This window comes from Haemaphysalis longicornis, unplaced genomic scaffold (genome assembly GCF_048455015.1).
Source record: "Haemaphysalis longicornis isolate Haplotype H1 unplaced genomic scaffold, Haemaphysalis longicornis Haplotype H1 scaffold_2, whole genome shotgun sequence".
NCBI lineage: Eukaryota > Metazoa > Arthropoda > Arachnida > Ixodida > Ixodidae > Haemaphysalis > Haemaphysalis longicornis.
The window spans coordinates 58,677,761-58,694,425 of NW_027526295.1; the positions used below are offsets into that span (position 1 = coordinate 58,677,761).

The following is a 16,665-nucleotide window of genomic DNA, read 5'->3' on the forward strand; positions in this document are numbered from 1 at the left end:
AGAAGGGAGAGAGTGTCCATGAAACGTTCCTGGGCGTGCTATCGAATGTTGATCGCGCCGATAGCGAAACGTCTGAGCCGTGCATGTCGAGGCGAGCGATGCGGACAACTACGGACGCCAAGAACGGGTGACATCGTGAGTTAAAGAAATGCTCTGCATTTAAAAAGCGACAAACTTTGCAACAAAAGTGTGAGCTTTGCGCTGCGCGTAAAAGAGTAATACTTGGCACAGGTGACGTTGACGACCCAATGTAACGATTGCGCTAGTTCATTTAGTGGGCTCAAAACGCCCTTCAGGGCCCCTTTAAGGAGACCTGGATTGCACGCGAGTAGAGCAGGTGCATGCCAGGCACTGAAAACTCAAATTCTAGTGAAGCTCTGAGGTACAGCGTTTCAGTGTGCTAGTCGAATTCGAACCAGGAGACGAAGAAACGAAAGCTAAGAAAGAGACGCAAGCAGTTGTTTTATCGCCGCAGCGCCAACAGGATGCTGGGAGGGAATAACGACTGCAGAACGTGAGGAGGGTTTTCTTCACGAGGCAGGATGCCTCAGCTGTACCAGAGAAGCTTGCCTTGAGGAAAAGAAGGAACTTATGGTCTCTCCCGTAAAAGGTGCACTCCTTCCTGCATCGTTTATACCCTGCTTTAAAGGGACGGAGCAGCGATGTTTCTTGTGTAAGTGTTCTCTAGCTCATGTGAAAGCCAGTGTTTTATATAGTCAAGTAACCACGGATAATTTATAAACAAATCGGTGGTAATAATTTTAATTTGGCACTAAACTTCCCGAAATTGGAAGGGGGGCGGTTCGTAGTGTGGATACTTGACACTACAATTAGTATCCCGGTCACCTAACCTGCAACCTTGAAGCTACTGCTTCGGCTGAAACGTTTAATAACTAATGGGAAACCTTTTAACAGAAGTATTTGTATATGTTTAGATTATATATGCCTCTAAAAACACATACACAAAGACGCGCTGCGAGCCGCGGCTCGGTTGCTCTCAGTGTGGCTACCTGAACCTCCAAGTCCAGAACCAACGGCAGCGCTCAGTAAACAGACCAAGTGAAGAAGACTTGAAGATTCTGCCTTTGTCAGGGACTTTTCTCCTGCCGAACAATTCGTTTTCAGTTTTCAAAAACGCCAACGGCAGCTTAAAAAAACTAAAAATATGCGCCCGGAGAGAATCGAACTGCTGACGTACACAACCTGAAACCAGCATTCTACCTTTCGTCCATCTCTACAGATGGCGCCTTCGTGCCAAAACTCTAGCGATTTAAAAAGAAATAAAGGAAGAAAAAAGCCTGCGATTCACAATTTTTTTAGGTGGGGACCACTTTTTAAATGCAGCTTTTCAGCTCGCACGCAGACAAAAGTATATGGCCGCCCTACTGTATGTCATGGTTGGCAGCATTATTTTTGGGAGGACACCTACGGCTCGTAGATATAAAAATTTCGATTTAAAAAGTTCTAGGGCGTCATCAGCAAAGCCATGTCGTGTAAAGGTGTCTGATGGGATGCCCTTTTATTTGGGATAGAGAGCATATAATGGACAAAAATCATCTCTCTGTCCCTTTAACAATGAGCGTGCCCGTGCGAATACCGCTCTGGTTAGAGACATTCTGCCATCGGTTATGCCCCAATACCACTCTCACAAAAGCCTACCGGTACCGCCTTGGCCAAAACTCTAACCTTTACTGCCACAACTGCGGATCGCCGTAAACAGTTTAACGCGACTTGCTCTAGTCTTTGACATATAAACGAAGCACGGGAACACCTTGAAGAGGAGACTGGTCCCCTTAATCACGGCTTCGTAAGCCTAAATGCGCTTGAACTATAGCATTCTTCTTCATCGCGAAAAAAATTTTCGAAAAAAATCGGCGCGGCCTAGACAATCTTGGACGATATGCTCACCCTTTAAGATCATAGACACTCAAAGTAGCCTACTGAAAGTTGCACGCTGACTACATTTAAAAACGAAGCTGTTATTGACTCAGGCTTTCTTTGAAAAAATGTGGTAACGTGGTCGCAGCAATACGGAGAGGGCATAGTCTAGCCAGGAGGAGGTCAAGCGCCTAGCACACATGAAGGAAGTAAAAAATGCTTAAACGGGACGTTTCTATATGCAACATTTTTGATACTAGATCTGTGGCAATGTCTATATTTGTCAACATTGCAGACCAAAAATATGACACGAAGCATATTTAAGGCAAGGCATCAATACATAACTGACCTTTCATTGTAATTTTAGATAAAAATGAACGGATGCTTGATTTTGCGATCTCAAATAAAAACATCAGCTGTGAAAAAACCAAAAGAGCTCGCGGCACCCGTGAGTGGTACTGTCCCAAGTTAAAAAAAACAGACTCTCGCACATAACACGAGCAGTGCAACACGACAAAAATAATTGGCGCGACCGGGAATCGATCTGCTACGTTTGAGAAGTTATATTAAGCTTAGCTTTACAATTAGCGAATTCATTCACCTTAGCTGTTACCATAGGTGGTGACGACGTTCAGTCAGTGAAGCGCCATGGACTACATTTTATTTGTTTCTTTGTTTTTCAACTCTCCCTGTGACTCTCACACCCAACCTAAATTACGGCCTTTATTTCTTGCTTCCCATCCACACAGACTAGCACATAGGCGGCACGCCGGTAGACGTTCCCGCTTTCATCTAATACAGAACATTCTCACTCTTTCGCTGTGAAAGTCCGTTACGTGTGGGAAAGCGATGGCATTATTGCGCGGGGAGCTCAAGCGGTTTCGACCGATGGGTATAGTCGTATTGCCTGCACAGCAATCTATGCCTGGAGGCTACGGCGTTGTCGCGGTTCTTTCTCGTGCTGCACCACAAGCTCTTCGGCAGTGGCACATCAGCGCCATGGCGAGAAGGCATCGTGCTTCCGGCTCTTTTTTAGCTCTCGTTTCTTCGTCAATTGCAACAAATTACATTGACATACACACTGCGCACACTCAACCCTACCGCTACCCCACAGAGAGTCCGAGTTCTCAGTGGCTGGCGTGCACCTGTTCTAGTCACGTGCCATTCCGTTCACGTGTAAGTGGGTGTTAAGGCAGAAAGAACTCCACGTACTAGGCGGCATCGTGTTTCGGCGCTTGCAACCCATGGAGGAGCGCCGCTGTAACTTACTGGACTCGTACTCTGCAGACCCGCGCTGCCGCTCACACGCAGCTCTCACAGCGTCGGCGATTTTCTTCACCCCATAAATACAGCGTCACTTGTTACCAACATGGCTTTCGTTGCCAGGTATTGGCTTTCAGGCTGTTGTTAAATGAAATCTGATAGCAACCAACCGTCGTCATTACTTAAACTGTCCCCCGAACCATACATTCAATAAGCTCTTTGGAGTGATACGCTCGGTCTGAAAACTCGCCTGTGGAGACACTGACCATGCAAATGACAAGAAAAAGTGTGCCTGTACGAAGTGCCCATTTACAAAGAGGATGAGCGCGTTATAATTTCTTCGTTCATGGTTCAGTTCATGGCTGAGACAGGGAATTGTGTTCTGTCCTTCCACAAGTGGACGCTTTGCGCATTTGTAACGGCTTGAAATCCAGCCTTGCTGCAATGAGACGACTGAGCTGATGAGCATAGAGAGGCAAATAGAGAAGCCCTCGATGTTGTTAACAAGGCAATAATGGCGGCAACGCCTCCATGGAAGTTTAATGACGAAAACTTGGTCACGGGTAAAGCCATCGCTACATGTTTACTAGAAATCCCTCCATTTGTGAAAATTTTCTAAGCCAAGCCGAAAGTGCGCAGGACACAAAAATTGAACGTACGAGCTACGGCCCCAGCCAAGCTGGAATGTTTTATGCCGGAAAGCTAGAAGAGAAACCTTTTTTTCTTAATGTGATTAAATAACTTGGTCACATTTAAAAGTAATGCTTATTTATTGGTACCTTTGTGGTGCAGAAGGCTTACGGTTGGCCTGGAAATGTTTGCCAAAAGGTGTACCAACAAGCCAGCATGAAATATTCCGCGGGTAAAACCGAAATGCCCCAAGCTATCGTTTAGTTCAAGTTGGCTTACTGAGTAGTCCTCTATTTGATATTGTCCGTTGAAAATATTCTGTTCGTGCATGTTTGAAATGTCTTTGTTTCGATAATCATGACAATTGTTTAATGCGCATAAAATATCCTGAACTTCAACGAGGTGCCAGGCTGTATAAAGTTCAATTCTACAGACCTTCAGAGCTAGCTCGTCAGCTACTCGGTCAGATGAGAAAACACTGAATGTTTATGGCTGTCGACGGAAGAGCTGCTCTGGTGAGCGAGTGGTGCGTTTGAAAACAGTAAGGAGGCTGACACTCCTTCACGAACTACTGGATCTCTCTATTTACTTCGTGAAAAACTGAACGTTTCTAATGACACGGCCGCCGTACGCAGCAGGCATACAACTGTCTCAGTCCTTGAAGAATAGTAAAAAAATCGGTCAAATCAATGGTGAGAAATAAATGGTAGTTGTGATATCGGGGAACTTGTCCCGGGAAACTGTTCTTTGATTTCTTGGAAAATTTGGCATTGTTAAGCAAAGATAGTTCGCCACACGTACTGCACTGGCAGCTGCTAGCCATTATTTATTATGTGACGCAGGGAACTCTCCTAGAGGAACATTTTGACACGGCAGATAGTATCCCACACAACACGATCGTTTCGCATTAGAAAAGCCGTGATAACGAAACTCGCGTTGGGGTAATTGTATACCCTTTGACTGAGGCCGCTGCTTGAGTTAGTACACAATGTCTCTGAATACGAAGCCGGAGGCGCTGCAAGGTAAACTTTCACATACCCACGCTGCACGTTTTCGGCAGATTGTGGTCGATGTTACCTGAGATTTATGAACGTGGTAGTGTTATTGGGTTCATTTTTCGATTTTCCCGTGCCTGCCAGCCGTCCCCTATCAGCCGTGCTCACCAACTGTGCGCGGAAATACGTCATCGCTGTCAACTTAAGCTATGATTGAGGCACGAAGATGCAAAGGCACACCTGAATCTGGAATACGCCCAGCATCAACTCATTTGTGGATAGAAGGACAATGATAGTACGGCCAATACAAAAGAGTTGATGCGACAATACAGCTGGCACCACGCCTGCGCAGTGAAGTTCGTTCTACGCTCTGTCGGAAGTAGAATGCTCGGCAGACCGTAGCCAGCCGTGCTAGCAAACGACGTAATCACAGCAAAGCGCCTCTTCCGTCGCAGCTAAAGCTGACACCAACATTGTGTCCCTTAACTAAAGAGGGGGAAGAAGATCTCACCTCCCGGTATCCCAGAAACCAAGGAAGGACTACATTGTGAGCAGAATCCAAATAAATGTTGCCTAGTCAGAAATAAAACCCCCCATTATAGCGCTTAGTTACTGTAATAATTATTTACGTTCGAAATTTTGGCGGTTTAGCACCAACGGGAATTCTTTTAGGGCGTACGGGTGGTGGCATCCCACTGTTACGATAAAAATGCACAGCAAAATATTTAGGGATGTCGTCCCCGAGAACATGAACGCAAGACTCTTAGGCATGGCCCTAACGGCTGAAACGTTCTCACAAGCGCCCAAATACCAAAAATGTTTAACAAATTAAGCCACATTGTAAAACGCCTAACAAAGCATACAGGTACAAATAGCGCTGAGCTTAACACGACTAAGACGGCATAAATGAAAAAAAAGGACACACGAAACAGAAGATGCGCCTCTAGTGTCCTTTTTTTTTTCATTTATGCTGTCGTCGTGGTGTTATGTTCAGTGCTGTTTGTTACATTATGTCTAGATACCAACTATCCCAACACCAAGCTTCATTGAAGCGTAACAAGGGTTGCAGCACCAGTGAAACAGCAAACGATAAGCCTCATGCAGGCAGTGATTATAATTCGGATATTGTATAGCTTGCTGTACCACAAACTCTGCCTTACTGAAGACAACCTAATAAATGCATTCATCAAGACAGAATATAAGGCAGCCTTCAACGTCCACGTTTTCACTGTCGCCGAAAAGGTCCTCGATTGGGTCTTTATAGCACCTTTGAGTACATCAGGGAAGCTACTCTCCCAGTGCAAGGGAAGCGGCTGTTAAAAAATGGGATTGGCCAACGTATCCAAGATAGGTATCGTATCCCTCCACACACCCGCCGCGGTAGATACCAGATGCCATTAGAGATGTGTCGCCGATCCAGACACTCCCCGTAAAAACCCTTCCAATCCGAAATCATTAGAGCAAAACTTTCACAAGAAGATGCGAGAAACTAGGAACAAATTCATGCAAATAAAGTACCAGAACCATGCAAACACAGTATGCGCTGACGCCGGAATCTGCGAAAGTAGTGAGACATCAATCATCACAGCTGACTACCCTAGTAATTTTTAATGCGTAACGGCAGGTCCCCCTCACCCCCACACAGGAACGGAAGAAGCGGATATTGGGCCTACCCGCCCGGTAATCTACTATCCAAACTATTACATAGAAGCCGAAATATGATTAGACATTCTCGTTGCAGCATTTCAAACATCATTACAGACGGAATACCTAAACGCTCCGGGCAGATTCTCGCATCCCCATTGCAGAAAGTTCAAATTACATGGACATGCTTATGCGAAGCTCTGGAAGGGATGGGGGCTACTGAACAAGAACCACGCTTCTGACATTCCGTGTACCTGGGGCCGCGACTACCGCACTCTCCTTCCTGAAAAATATGGAGAACGTCAGGGTTTAAGGATCGCAAACTCCGCGCAGGAAACAAACCAGTCTGTATATTCACAAATGTAGATGGGCCATTATGTTTGGTAGAAAACATTTGACGTTAATTCAAAATTGCGCATTCACAAATCTAGGCTGGAGAAGTTGTTTGTAGCAGATATCCTGTCTCACCTGTCTCACCAATCGTACGGTGCAGACAAACAACTCCTGCTTCGACTTTATGCCGCATTGGTAGTGTCACGGTTGGACTACGGAAGCGTTGTGTATGGGTCAGCCTCAAAACCAGCACTTAAAATGCTCGACCGAGTGCTTCACTTAAGGCTTCGCCTGTCTTGTGGGGCGTTCCGTACCAGTCCTGTCCACAGTCTTTATGCAGAGTGCGACAAATGGTGCTTAGCGTACCAGCGAACTTATGTTGACCTCCTATTTGCCTCCAAATTCTCATCAATGAATAACCATCCCTTTAAACCGGTTTTTAATGATACGTCCACAACTAAACTCTTTTTAAACCGCCCATCCATTGCTGTTCCTTTCTCGCAGAGAGTGAGGGACGAGGTGACTATTCATGACGTCTCCCTCTCAGACACATTCAAATCATCTCACACTGATCTTGTAGCACCATGGCATCTTCGTCCTGTAGCATGTGACTTGTCTTTCGTACAATACAATAAGAACAGGACACCAAGAAGTGGGATTTTGCAGCATTTCATGCGTCTGCAGAATAAATACAGGGCTGCAGAGTTTTTCAGCGATGCATCTAAAACGTCCACTGCGGTGTCTTGTGCTGCGCATGGGCCCAATTTTGAAGCATGTTGAACAATGAATGTTAATACAAGTATTTTTACGGCAGAGGCATATGGCATATTTCTGGTTGTAAGTCACATAGTTGAACATCATATTCCTACATCCGTCATTTATACAGATTCGTTGAGCGTAGTCCGTGCATTATCATCCGGAAAGTCCTCAAAAAACCATGTCATTATTCTTGTCTTCAAAACGATTATGGTAGCTTATTCTTCAAACCTTGGGGTGACTGTGTGTTGTGTGCCAGGCCACTCTGGCATTGGCGGTAATGAAGTGGCGGACGAAATGGCCGCCAATGCTGCACTCCGAAACACAGTCGACATGGCAACACTACCTTACACAGACCTCAAGCCACACATTAGACAACAACTCCGTAAAACTTGGCAAGCAGACTGGAGCGAACAGACAGACAACAAACTACACGTAATAAAACCACACTTGGGACAATACACTACTGACTCACACAACAGGCACATTGAAGTTACCTTAGCTAGGTTACGGATAGGCCATACGCATGTAACGCACTCGCACCTGCTCACGGGGTCTCCAAGACCCCTGTGTAGCAGGTGTGGGGAGGGCCTATCCGTAGTCCACATACACGTACAACGCAAGGCACTTGACACAACACGACACAAACACTTCAGAGAACTCTACAGACAACATATTCCCCTACACCCATCCCTGTTTCTAGGTGACGATGCCATGGTTTCTGTGAAACGCGTTTTTAAATATTTGTCAGATGTTAAGTTTTTAAACCTCATTTCCTATCATGCGTAATCACATCTGGCCCTATACACCAGCCATCACCATTATCTTTATTGATCTTACTATGTACAGTTTACACATTTTATACCTACCTTTTGTGGTAATCACTTGTTTTCATTAAATAACTTCTCTGGCGCTCTTTGCCCTCGTCGGCCTTGCGCCATTAAACACCAACCATCATCATCATCAGATATCCGAGGTTAACTGAAAACAGGGTAAATATGGAAAACATTCACTGTCTCACACGCAACGTAGCCCTGTCCAAGTGTATGCTGAACGGAGAACAATTTAATCATATTACCTATTCTCCTCCTGCAGAGAAATGGGAGGCCCCGTTGACTATTTTATCACCTCAAGATCAGCGCGAGCTGATTGAGGGGGTGCTGTAAGAGCTGCAGCTCCCGGGGACCGCTGAAACTGACCCACACCAAGCAGCTGGAAACTTTCACGTCTAAATCTTAAGGCGCAAGAGCATACACGACGCCTGTCCTTACATTGCGATAGTTATTTAAAACCGTTGAGGCTAGTGTTGTGGTATTGACGGAACTTCCCAGCTTGGAAAGCAGAAATCGTGAAGAACCAACTTCGTTCCAAAATGTTCCTTCGGAGTCTAAGTAACGCTATGGCGTCGTACATCGTTATACGCAAACGTTGATGTTATGCAACATTTCGGGGGGTATAACTTACGTTCTTCACCAACATTGTCAGCGCAAGTGAGACATTCAACTACGAACGTCCTGTGTTGTATGGGAAACCGACCTTTGAGACAAGACAATATTTACTTTATACAGGAGTCCCTTGGAAGCGCTCCGTTCCCTCGACAAAATCTCAAATGGCGTCTTCAGTTTATCAACAGCCTTTGCGTTAAATAAGACTGCGAGGCTGAAAGTTTTCTCAAGAAAAATTGAAAGTCGTCGCTTCGCATTTTAGTCTTTTTCGTCGGTGTCATCAGCTCTTCATAAATAATTCAGACGCCACAGCAGGAGTCATCGCATAACACGGAACCCCTCCTTTATGCAATTGACCTATCCCACGCCTTTTTTTCTCTTCTTTGTTGCAGAGAACGCCTCGAGGTTCTGTTCCGCTTCCGGGGTGTGGGCCGGCAAATCCGATTACTCGCACTGCGTGCCCGTCTTCGAGGTGGAGAGACCGGTGAGTGTCTGTGGCCGTCTTACGCTCTTCACTGACTGTCCACAAAATTTGCGGGAAATTTAACCCTTGCGCGTCGGTGTGAAGGCGACGCTCTAAGCGGATCAACGCAACGTGACCTCCCTTTCGCTTACCAGCTGAGAGATGATATCGCGCAAAGTGACGTGTTTTGTGAGTTAAAGCGAGGCATTTGATGTATTACTGATTCATGACCGAGCGCCGAAAACACACTCCAGGAAAACTCAATTGTTGAAGATGATGGTATTCGTGGATGTGCCTCAAGTTAAAAACATCGCTTTCCGTGGTGGGACTTGAACCTGGGTTCTTCGCGTTATGAAGTCCGTGTCGACGCCATTGATAACTTTCGACACGACCACATCAGTTCGTATTAAAACAGCGGTGCATGGACGTGTGAAATTAGCTAAAAACATGTTGGACCAATCCGTCTAACGACTACAACAAATTGCGAAGGATCAAAGTCAAAGCCACTGCAATCAACAGCCTAAACTGCCAAACACAAAGGACAACAACTAAAAAGCCCAGAGCGTGTGTGATCGAAGACCAGAGTCAGACGACAACCAACGATTGCCTTACGAGGAAGCCCCGCGTTAACCATCGTAATCGCTAGACGAAGAGGTGGATAATTTTTATTTGTCTCCGCCGCGTATTTCGTTTTACTGCAGATCTTCCCCTTAGTTGGCTTTCACGCACGTCATTTCAGCTGCATATTGGTATCGTCCGCAAGCGCGTGCTGGCTAACTGCTCGTTTTGTCAGCATTCAATCTGCGCCGCCCTGCGCCCTACAACCAAGGCACAAAGTACGCTAACCTATTTAATTTTTGTCGTGTCCGTAACTTCAGCGGTGACAGCCCAGTTGCCATGCTGCCCTTTATACCTGATACTTTTTGTTACTTTTTTGGTCATTCTGTGCACCTACTCGCAGTTCGCGACTTACCACGCGTTTGAAATATTGTACCAAGGATTGTGTGCTCGTGTATTTTGGCTCATATGTTCACTGCTTCTCTGTGCTTGCCAGAAGGGTTTCCTTAAAAACCATGTACGCATCTCCTCCAACCTGCAGATCGACGGCACCACGCTGTACTACATCGGCTACGGCATGTCGTTGTGTGCGCTCAGCATTGCCCTTTGGATCTTCCTCTACTACAAGTAAGTGCGGGTCACTCAAGTGGCGTGCGGAGGAGGCGGGCGGGGAGAGATTAGGCAGCACCGTCACTCTCTGCCGGGAAGGCCCAGTTCGACCTCCAACTGCACGCTTTTACTCCTTTTGTTTTAACAGCCAAGCTATTTGGCGAATCATAACTTTGGTGTCCCCAGTTGAAAATGCCAAGACATTGCCGAGCGCGCGCACGTGAGCGTGGGCCTCGCGGCGAGCCCATGGCAGTTAACAAAACCAACAAAATGCCTAGCGCTCGTGTGTGCGTGCATCGCCACGACCGCTCAGCGTACCCTGCGGACGTTTCTCAACCCAATCATAACCGCTTAGGGAGATTGGCCAAGATAGCGGCGACCACCCGACAGTTAAAAAAACAAGAAAAAAAATCAAGTGTTCGCCATAGCCGTGGTCAACTTGCTCGGAACGAGAAGGACTTGAGCGTTCGCCGTTATTATGGCAAAACTTGCGTGGCACGAGAAAGACAATGCATAGTGGACTCCAGGTCGATGTCATATAATTATAACTTCTAAAAAATGAAGTAAGCTCACTTGTAGCCACACTGATGGAGTAAAGGTCCATGGGGGAGTGATGAAGAAGGAAATCGGCTCCAATTGTGGACTTAACCTTCCTGATGGTCGTGCAGGTAGTGTTCAGCTTCGCTACCTGCCAACCTTCCACGTTATGGTGAGCTCCCTTCATTTTTTCTGTTTCATTTTTGTGTCGAGAAAATAAGAGTCTAGAGTCTTTAAATCAGGCTGACATGGTTCAATTCTAGCCCTACAGCCCCAGGTAGAATCATGCAGAAACACTGCAACGTAGGCGTAATTTTGATGTACTGCGGAGGGCTGCCCACGTCCGCTTCGATAACATTGACGATTTAAAAATTATATTATAATTTCAAGATTTGTGTTACTTTATTGCTAGTTAGTCGTTTCTATTTCAGCTGTATACGTTTGTAGTGGTCTTGTTAGAAACACGCCTTTGGCAACACAGAGGTTTACGCTCCTTAAAAAAATGATTTTTTTAGGGAAGAAATTGCTATAAAAGGGAGCACTATAGTAAGTGTCCTATTCCGAAATCATTAGCTGTTCTATCTTCACATCATTCGTACATATGGCAGCGATCATTAATTAAAAATTGACTGACGTTAGTGGAGCGCAAAAGCCAGACACAATCCTGATTATCAAGCCTTGTACAATACCCGCCTCTATTTTATGGAAATTTAACACTTCGACAGGCATATCCGCACGCAAACAAATTCAGGGTACGGGCGCGGCTTTCTTGTAAATGACGCTCAGTTTGGGGAAAGACCAAGGTATACATTGAAGCATTTATCGGTTGTGTAGTTGTGTGGGGTGTCCCGGTGTGTATAATGTGCACCAGCGTGTGATGGAACGCGTGCTTCAGGTAAGCACAGATATTCCTCTTTTTTTAAACCACTTTGACAATACACAGCCAAGTGCAAGTGCTACTGTGTGCGTACGTATCACTACTTTGTTAGGATAACAGCACCAACTTTCTGCATAAGCCGGGAATAAAGCGTAACGTATCGCTTTCAGGAATAGGGTGTTTTAATAATGTATCCTAGAAGGAAATTGGGCGCTAGTGTCCGAGCAAGCCGCGCTTCAAAGAGCGTGCGATCATGTACTTCGGAGACGCGTTCCATGTTTTAATACGCTCAAAACTTCCCTGCGGCAGCAAAATATCACAACATTCCCGTGAAAAACTATTTTACAGTAATTTTATTAACAAAAATTTCACTCGTAAAATATCTGTACCTCAGGAATGTTTTAGAGGGTTTATGAAGGACAAACAAAAAAACATGTTGCCCTTGTTTTGCATTTCGGCATCAGGAGCGGAAAGAAGCCTTCTCGCAAGCCAGCCTAAGCAAAAGAGGGACTTACGGCGTACCTTACGGCGGCATGGCATTTGAGCGAATGTTTTCGCTATAGTACATATTGGTACGGAATTTTATGGCATCGAGGTTTTATGACATACCGTGACAAACAGATTGATGCGCAATGATTACTATGAGTGCAAAGAGTAGTTTCCTATTTAGTACTGGTTGCCGTCGTTTGTTCAAAAATCCTGGCGTTAAGCCTAAACACCTGCATTAGCGCCTATCGCAATGCGAGCTCCAAGTCGAGGTGAACCGTGCCAAGCAACGTTGTATAACGTCATGCTCAGGGAAAGTTCTTTAATTATGCATTTGCGGCATTTGACGTTTTGTAGCTGCAGGGTTAAATTTTTGAGTCGTGCTTCGTTCATGGTGTGAGGAATATTTTGAAATACCGTTTTGTCGTTTCGGTGTCGCTAAGTGTTAAAGCTTACAGCTAGAACTTGGACCAATGCGAAGCGCCTATTCACCCTTTGTGCGCTACCTGTTGATTATATTTCTGAACGACTCCCCATTCGGGCTGGGAGAATCTTTGAATTTTTCACGACTATCCAGACCAACGCAATCGAACGTTTTCGCGTTGCTACTGAATGCAAAACGTGGGAAACGTGACACGAACACTCTGTGACTGATGTATTACCCATAGAGGAAGAGTGAGAGCCTCGTGACACTTTCTCATTGTGCACAACGCACTGGTCCAAAATACCTGGTCTGATGTACGCATTTTCTTCAGCTTGAAATCAATCCGCAGATGCGTTTTGCGCAAAGACAACGTGAAAGCATGTACTGCAAGAGCGAATTGCAACATTAACAGGCCATCGATGGCCTTTTCCCTCCATTAAGGCATATCGCGCTTGCTTGGTAGGCTCCGCCGGGTCGACCAAGTCATTCACTGTGGCGCAAGCTGAGAGGGATTTTGGCTGCACACATTCTAGACAACCCGGCTTGCTCCCGGAGTAGTTGTCAAACTAATTCCGAGCGTAGAGATCACCGGGAACCCAATGAAGAACATTCTGTCCCATTTTGTGATGAACATAATGGGTTTGCAACTGAGCTGCGTCTAGCCGGTCTGGCTGCAGGCGCTGTGTTCGGTGGGCAGCGATGTCGTGCTGGTTTAGAACGCCGTGACAAGGCCATGCAAACAAGGGGTGAATTGACTAAGGTAAGAGGAAGACGCTTGCTTGGCAATGCACATTACTTTCCACAGAAGAGCAGAAGTGTGGAGTGACCCAGCTATAAGTATTGCTCTGCATATTCTACGTCGATCTGAGGGTACGAAGTTGACGGCTTAGAAAAAAATGCAGAAAGTTGGGCCGAACATATGCATTACTAGTGTTGCGCATTATTCACCACTAGCCCATGGGCCCACGTATCAGTCATGTCCGCGGTGGCCCCCACTACACTAGGGGCAAACAGGTGCAAGAATGGGGCAAGTACACCACCCTGTTACCTGTCAAAAATGCTGAAGTAGTAGTCAAGTGCTTGCTGCTGCTGTCATCAAAAATAAAACAGAAACCACGAAAAAATGAGTTACCATTACCTAATATATTGTGCCCTAATTTTAAAGAACCGTTGTTTCAATAGCTTGAGTTATTAGGAAAATGTTTATCAAAATCCAGTTCATGTTCCCTAGATGCAACGTCAATGAACTTCCACTACGGTTAAATAAAGGAGGAGGATCGCATGGCCCAGATTCTGAAGCGGAGCTTTGCATGTGGTGCATATTGAGGACCTCTGGGCATAACCACCGGGCATCGTCGCAGACAACTAAAAAAACATATTGAAGTGTTGTTAATGCGTCGGTAAATATCGCGGGCAACTTTTCCTCGAAAAATCTGTCACTTTGACACTATGCTAATTATGAAACAAGTTACTCTCACTGCTTAGTGATACGCAACAGTACTCGTTCTCCAACGCTTCAACAAACTGCTAAAGAGACGGAAGAGGCATCTTGCCCCGTGAGAATACTTCCGCATGCATCTGCACCGCAACTGATCATGTAAAGTCGTTAGATGATTACCTTATCTCTCATCCACCTCAGAGTGCTGTTTCTGCATCGCAGTAATATTTTCAGCCTTCTATACACTTACAAACTACATGATTCATCTTCAGCATCACAAATGCGCATCGTGCCAACGAGATGCAGCTAACATCAATCGAAATAAAAGTTCGGAAGTAGTGTTTTGTAAGCATATTGCGGCGATCGCGAAGTGCATATTGTCATGAAGCATGCTTTGTCAAAGGTTTCTTTGTTTTGTAGTCAGCACGTACAGCTCATGGCTCTCTTACTCTGAACTGAAATGAGTGAATGCCGTTGTTCCTTCTGGCTTGACAACGGTGCCATTTGTTTGATAGGGAGTGCAGTACACCCGTGAGGCTGAAATTCTTACGGTTTTATGTACACCGTTCTCGATCCGGTAGGATGCTCCTTAAACCAGCCGAGCTATAACACAAATGTACCCAGGCCATAGCCTCGGCATTAGTCAGGCCATAGCCTCAACAATGAATTTTATCCTTCCTACTGCTTCGTCGAGGCTTGTTTCTGACGGATTTAGTTCCACAGGACACGTTATCTCGAACGATTTTATTAGGTATACGATAGCTTTTCTCAAACCCCGTCGGCCAAGAAAATGTTTCATTCGGAGGACGTGAGAACCGTGGACGGGCGCGAACGTCGAAATGGCTTTTTTTTTGCAATGTAAAACGTATAATAGATATAAAACGCATACAAACTGTGAAAATGGCTACACACTCTCGCGACTGCGATTGCACGCCCCTGTAACTTTAATGCGATGATGTGTTTCGGAACCGCGATCAGCGCAATGCGGAATTTTTGAGGGAGCCGAAATGCAGCGCGATGCTACTGATTCTGTCATAATTACCTCCCTATTTTAAGTGCGAATGCACTTCTTAAGCGAGCCTGAAGCGTCCGCCGCCGTCCGCATAGCAACAGCTGCGGGTGCGCGCGCTCCTCGTCTTCCTTGGCAACGGGGGGAGATGGGCGCGCGCTGCCTGGCCGCTGACATGGCACATACCCACGTGGGGGATTGGCCAAGAATCGGGCGTGAGAAGGGCTAATGCACCCGCTGAAAGGAGTACTGACACGAAATTTCAAAGCTGAGATCCGCTCTAGCAATCAAGTACAACGACAACACAAATAGGTGTCTGTGAATAAATGCATCTTTCTTTCTTTGTAGTTGTGTGTGTGTATGTGTGATCTCTCTTTCGCGAACATTACCTAACCGCTCAAATTCAAGTCGTGCATTCGCACTTTTACATTCTTCCCCTCGGGGAAATGCGGGGAATTTTTTTTTGGCCACGAAGGAGCTCGCCTTTCTGGGGGAGATGACATACATGGTGGAAGAGAGGCTGCCCACTTGTGCACGGCGCAGTTGAGGTGTATATTCTTCGGTTTGTGTTTCATTTTGTATAAATATTGGTGGCCAGGAAAACAAAAATCATTTGGCAGCTTGCGCCTGTCCTTGTGAGTCACTTCCTTGGCCGGAAAGAATTTTTTAGGCCTAACCACGGTTGATCGTGAAACGGCGACTAGCCCGAACTCATACGTTATTGAGAATTTTGCACCATCTTTGACGTCGTGCAATATCATGGTCTGATAGTTACGGAGTAAGAAATTAAGACGAAATCTTTTTTTTTTGTTTTGTACATTTGCAGCAACATTTTCAGCGTTCCTTTTACTTTCTTCAGTACATAGCTGAATTTTATTCTGTGTACCTTACTCCCGACTTTATTGCGGCCAGCGCCTGAGTCATGTTGTCTACATCGAGAGCCGTGCTGAAGAACGACGTGGCCTGAAATTTTTGGCGCTTTACAAAGGGCACTGGAATTATAGATGAACATCCGCACCAATGTTACGAGATATTTCCTAATCTTCCGTGCCAGAAAAAGTTCCAAAATAAGTCAGATCTTCTTTTTGCGCAGGTAGATTATTTTGCGCGAGTGCGCAGTTTCTTGTGCCCAAGGTCCTTTAAATTGGTGCTAATAATTCTTTCAGCAACCAGTACTGACGACATCACACACCGCGGATTGTGTTCGGCCGTTTAATTGGTGCTCTAGGTAAAAATATACGGCCTGGTTGACCTAGTTCAGCCGTAACAAATATCGAAACAAAAGCATTATGTTTCCGGAGCTATAGCATACTTCAAAAA

At 45.7% G+C, this 16,665-nt stretch overlaps 1 protein-coding gene across 1 annotated transcript in view; it reads left to right on the forward strand.

Annotated features, from left to right (window-relative positions):
- LOC144168919 (diuretic hormone receptor-like) overlaps positions 1–16,665 on the forward strand; it is a 219,946-nt gene that overhangs the window by 115,875 nt on the left and 87,406 nt on the right. The window contains exons 4-5 of the mRNA XM_077697915.1: positions 9,337–9,428; positions 10,507–10,592. Coding sequence (XP_077554041.1) covers positions 9,337–9,428; positions 10,507–10,592 — 178 coding nt within the window. The remainder of the gene's footprint in view (positions 1–9,336; positions 9,429–10,506; positions 10,593–16,665) is intronic.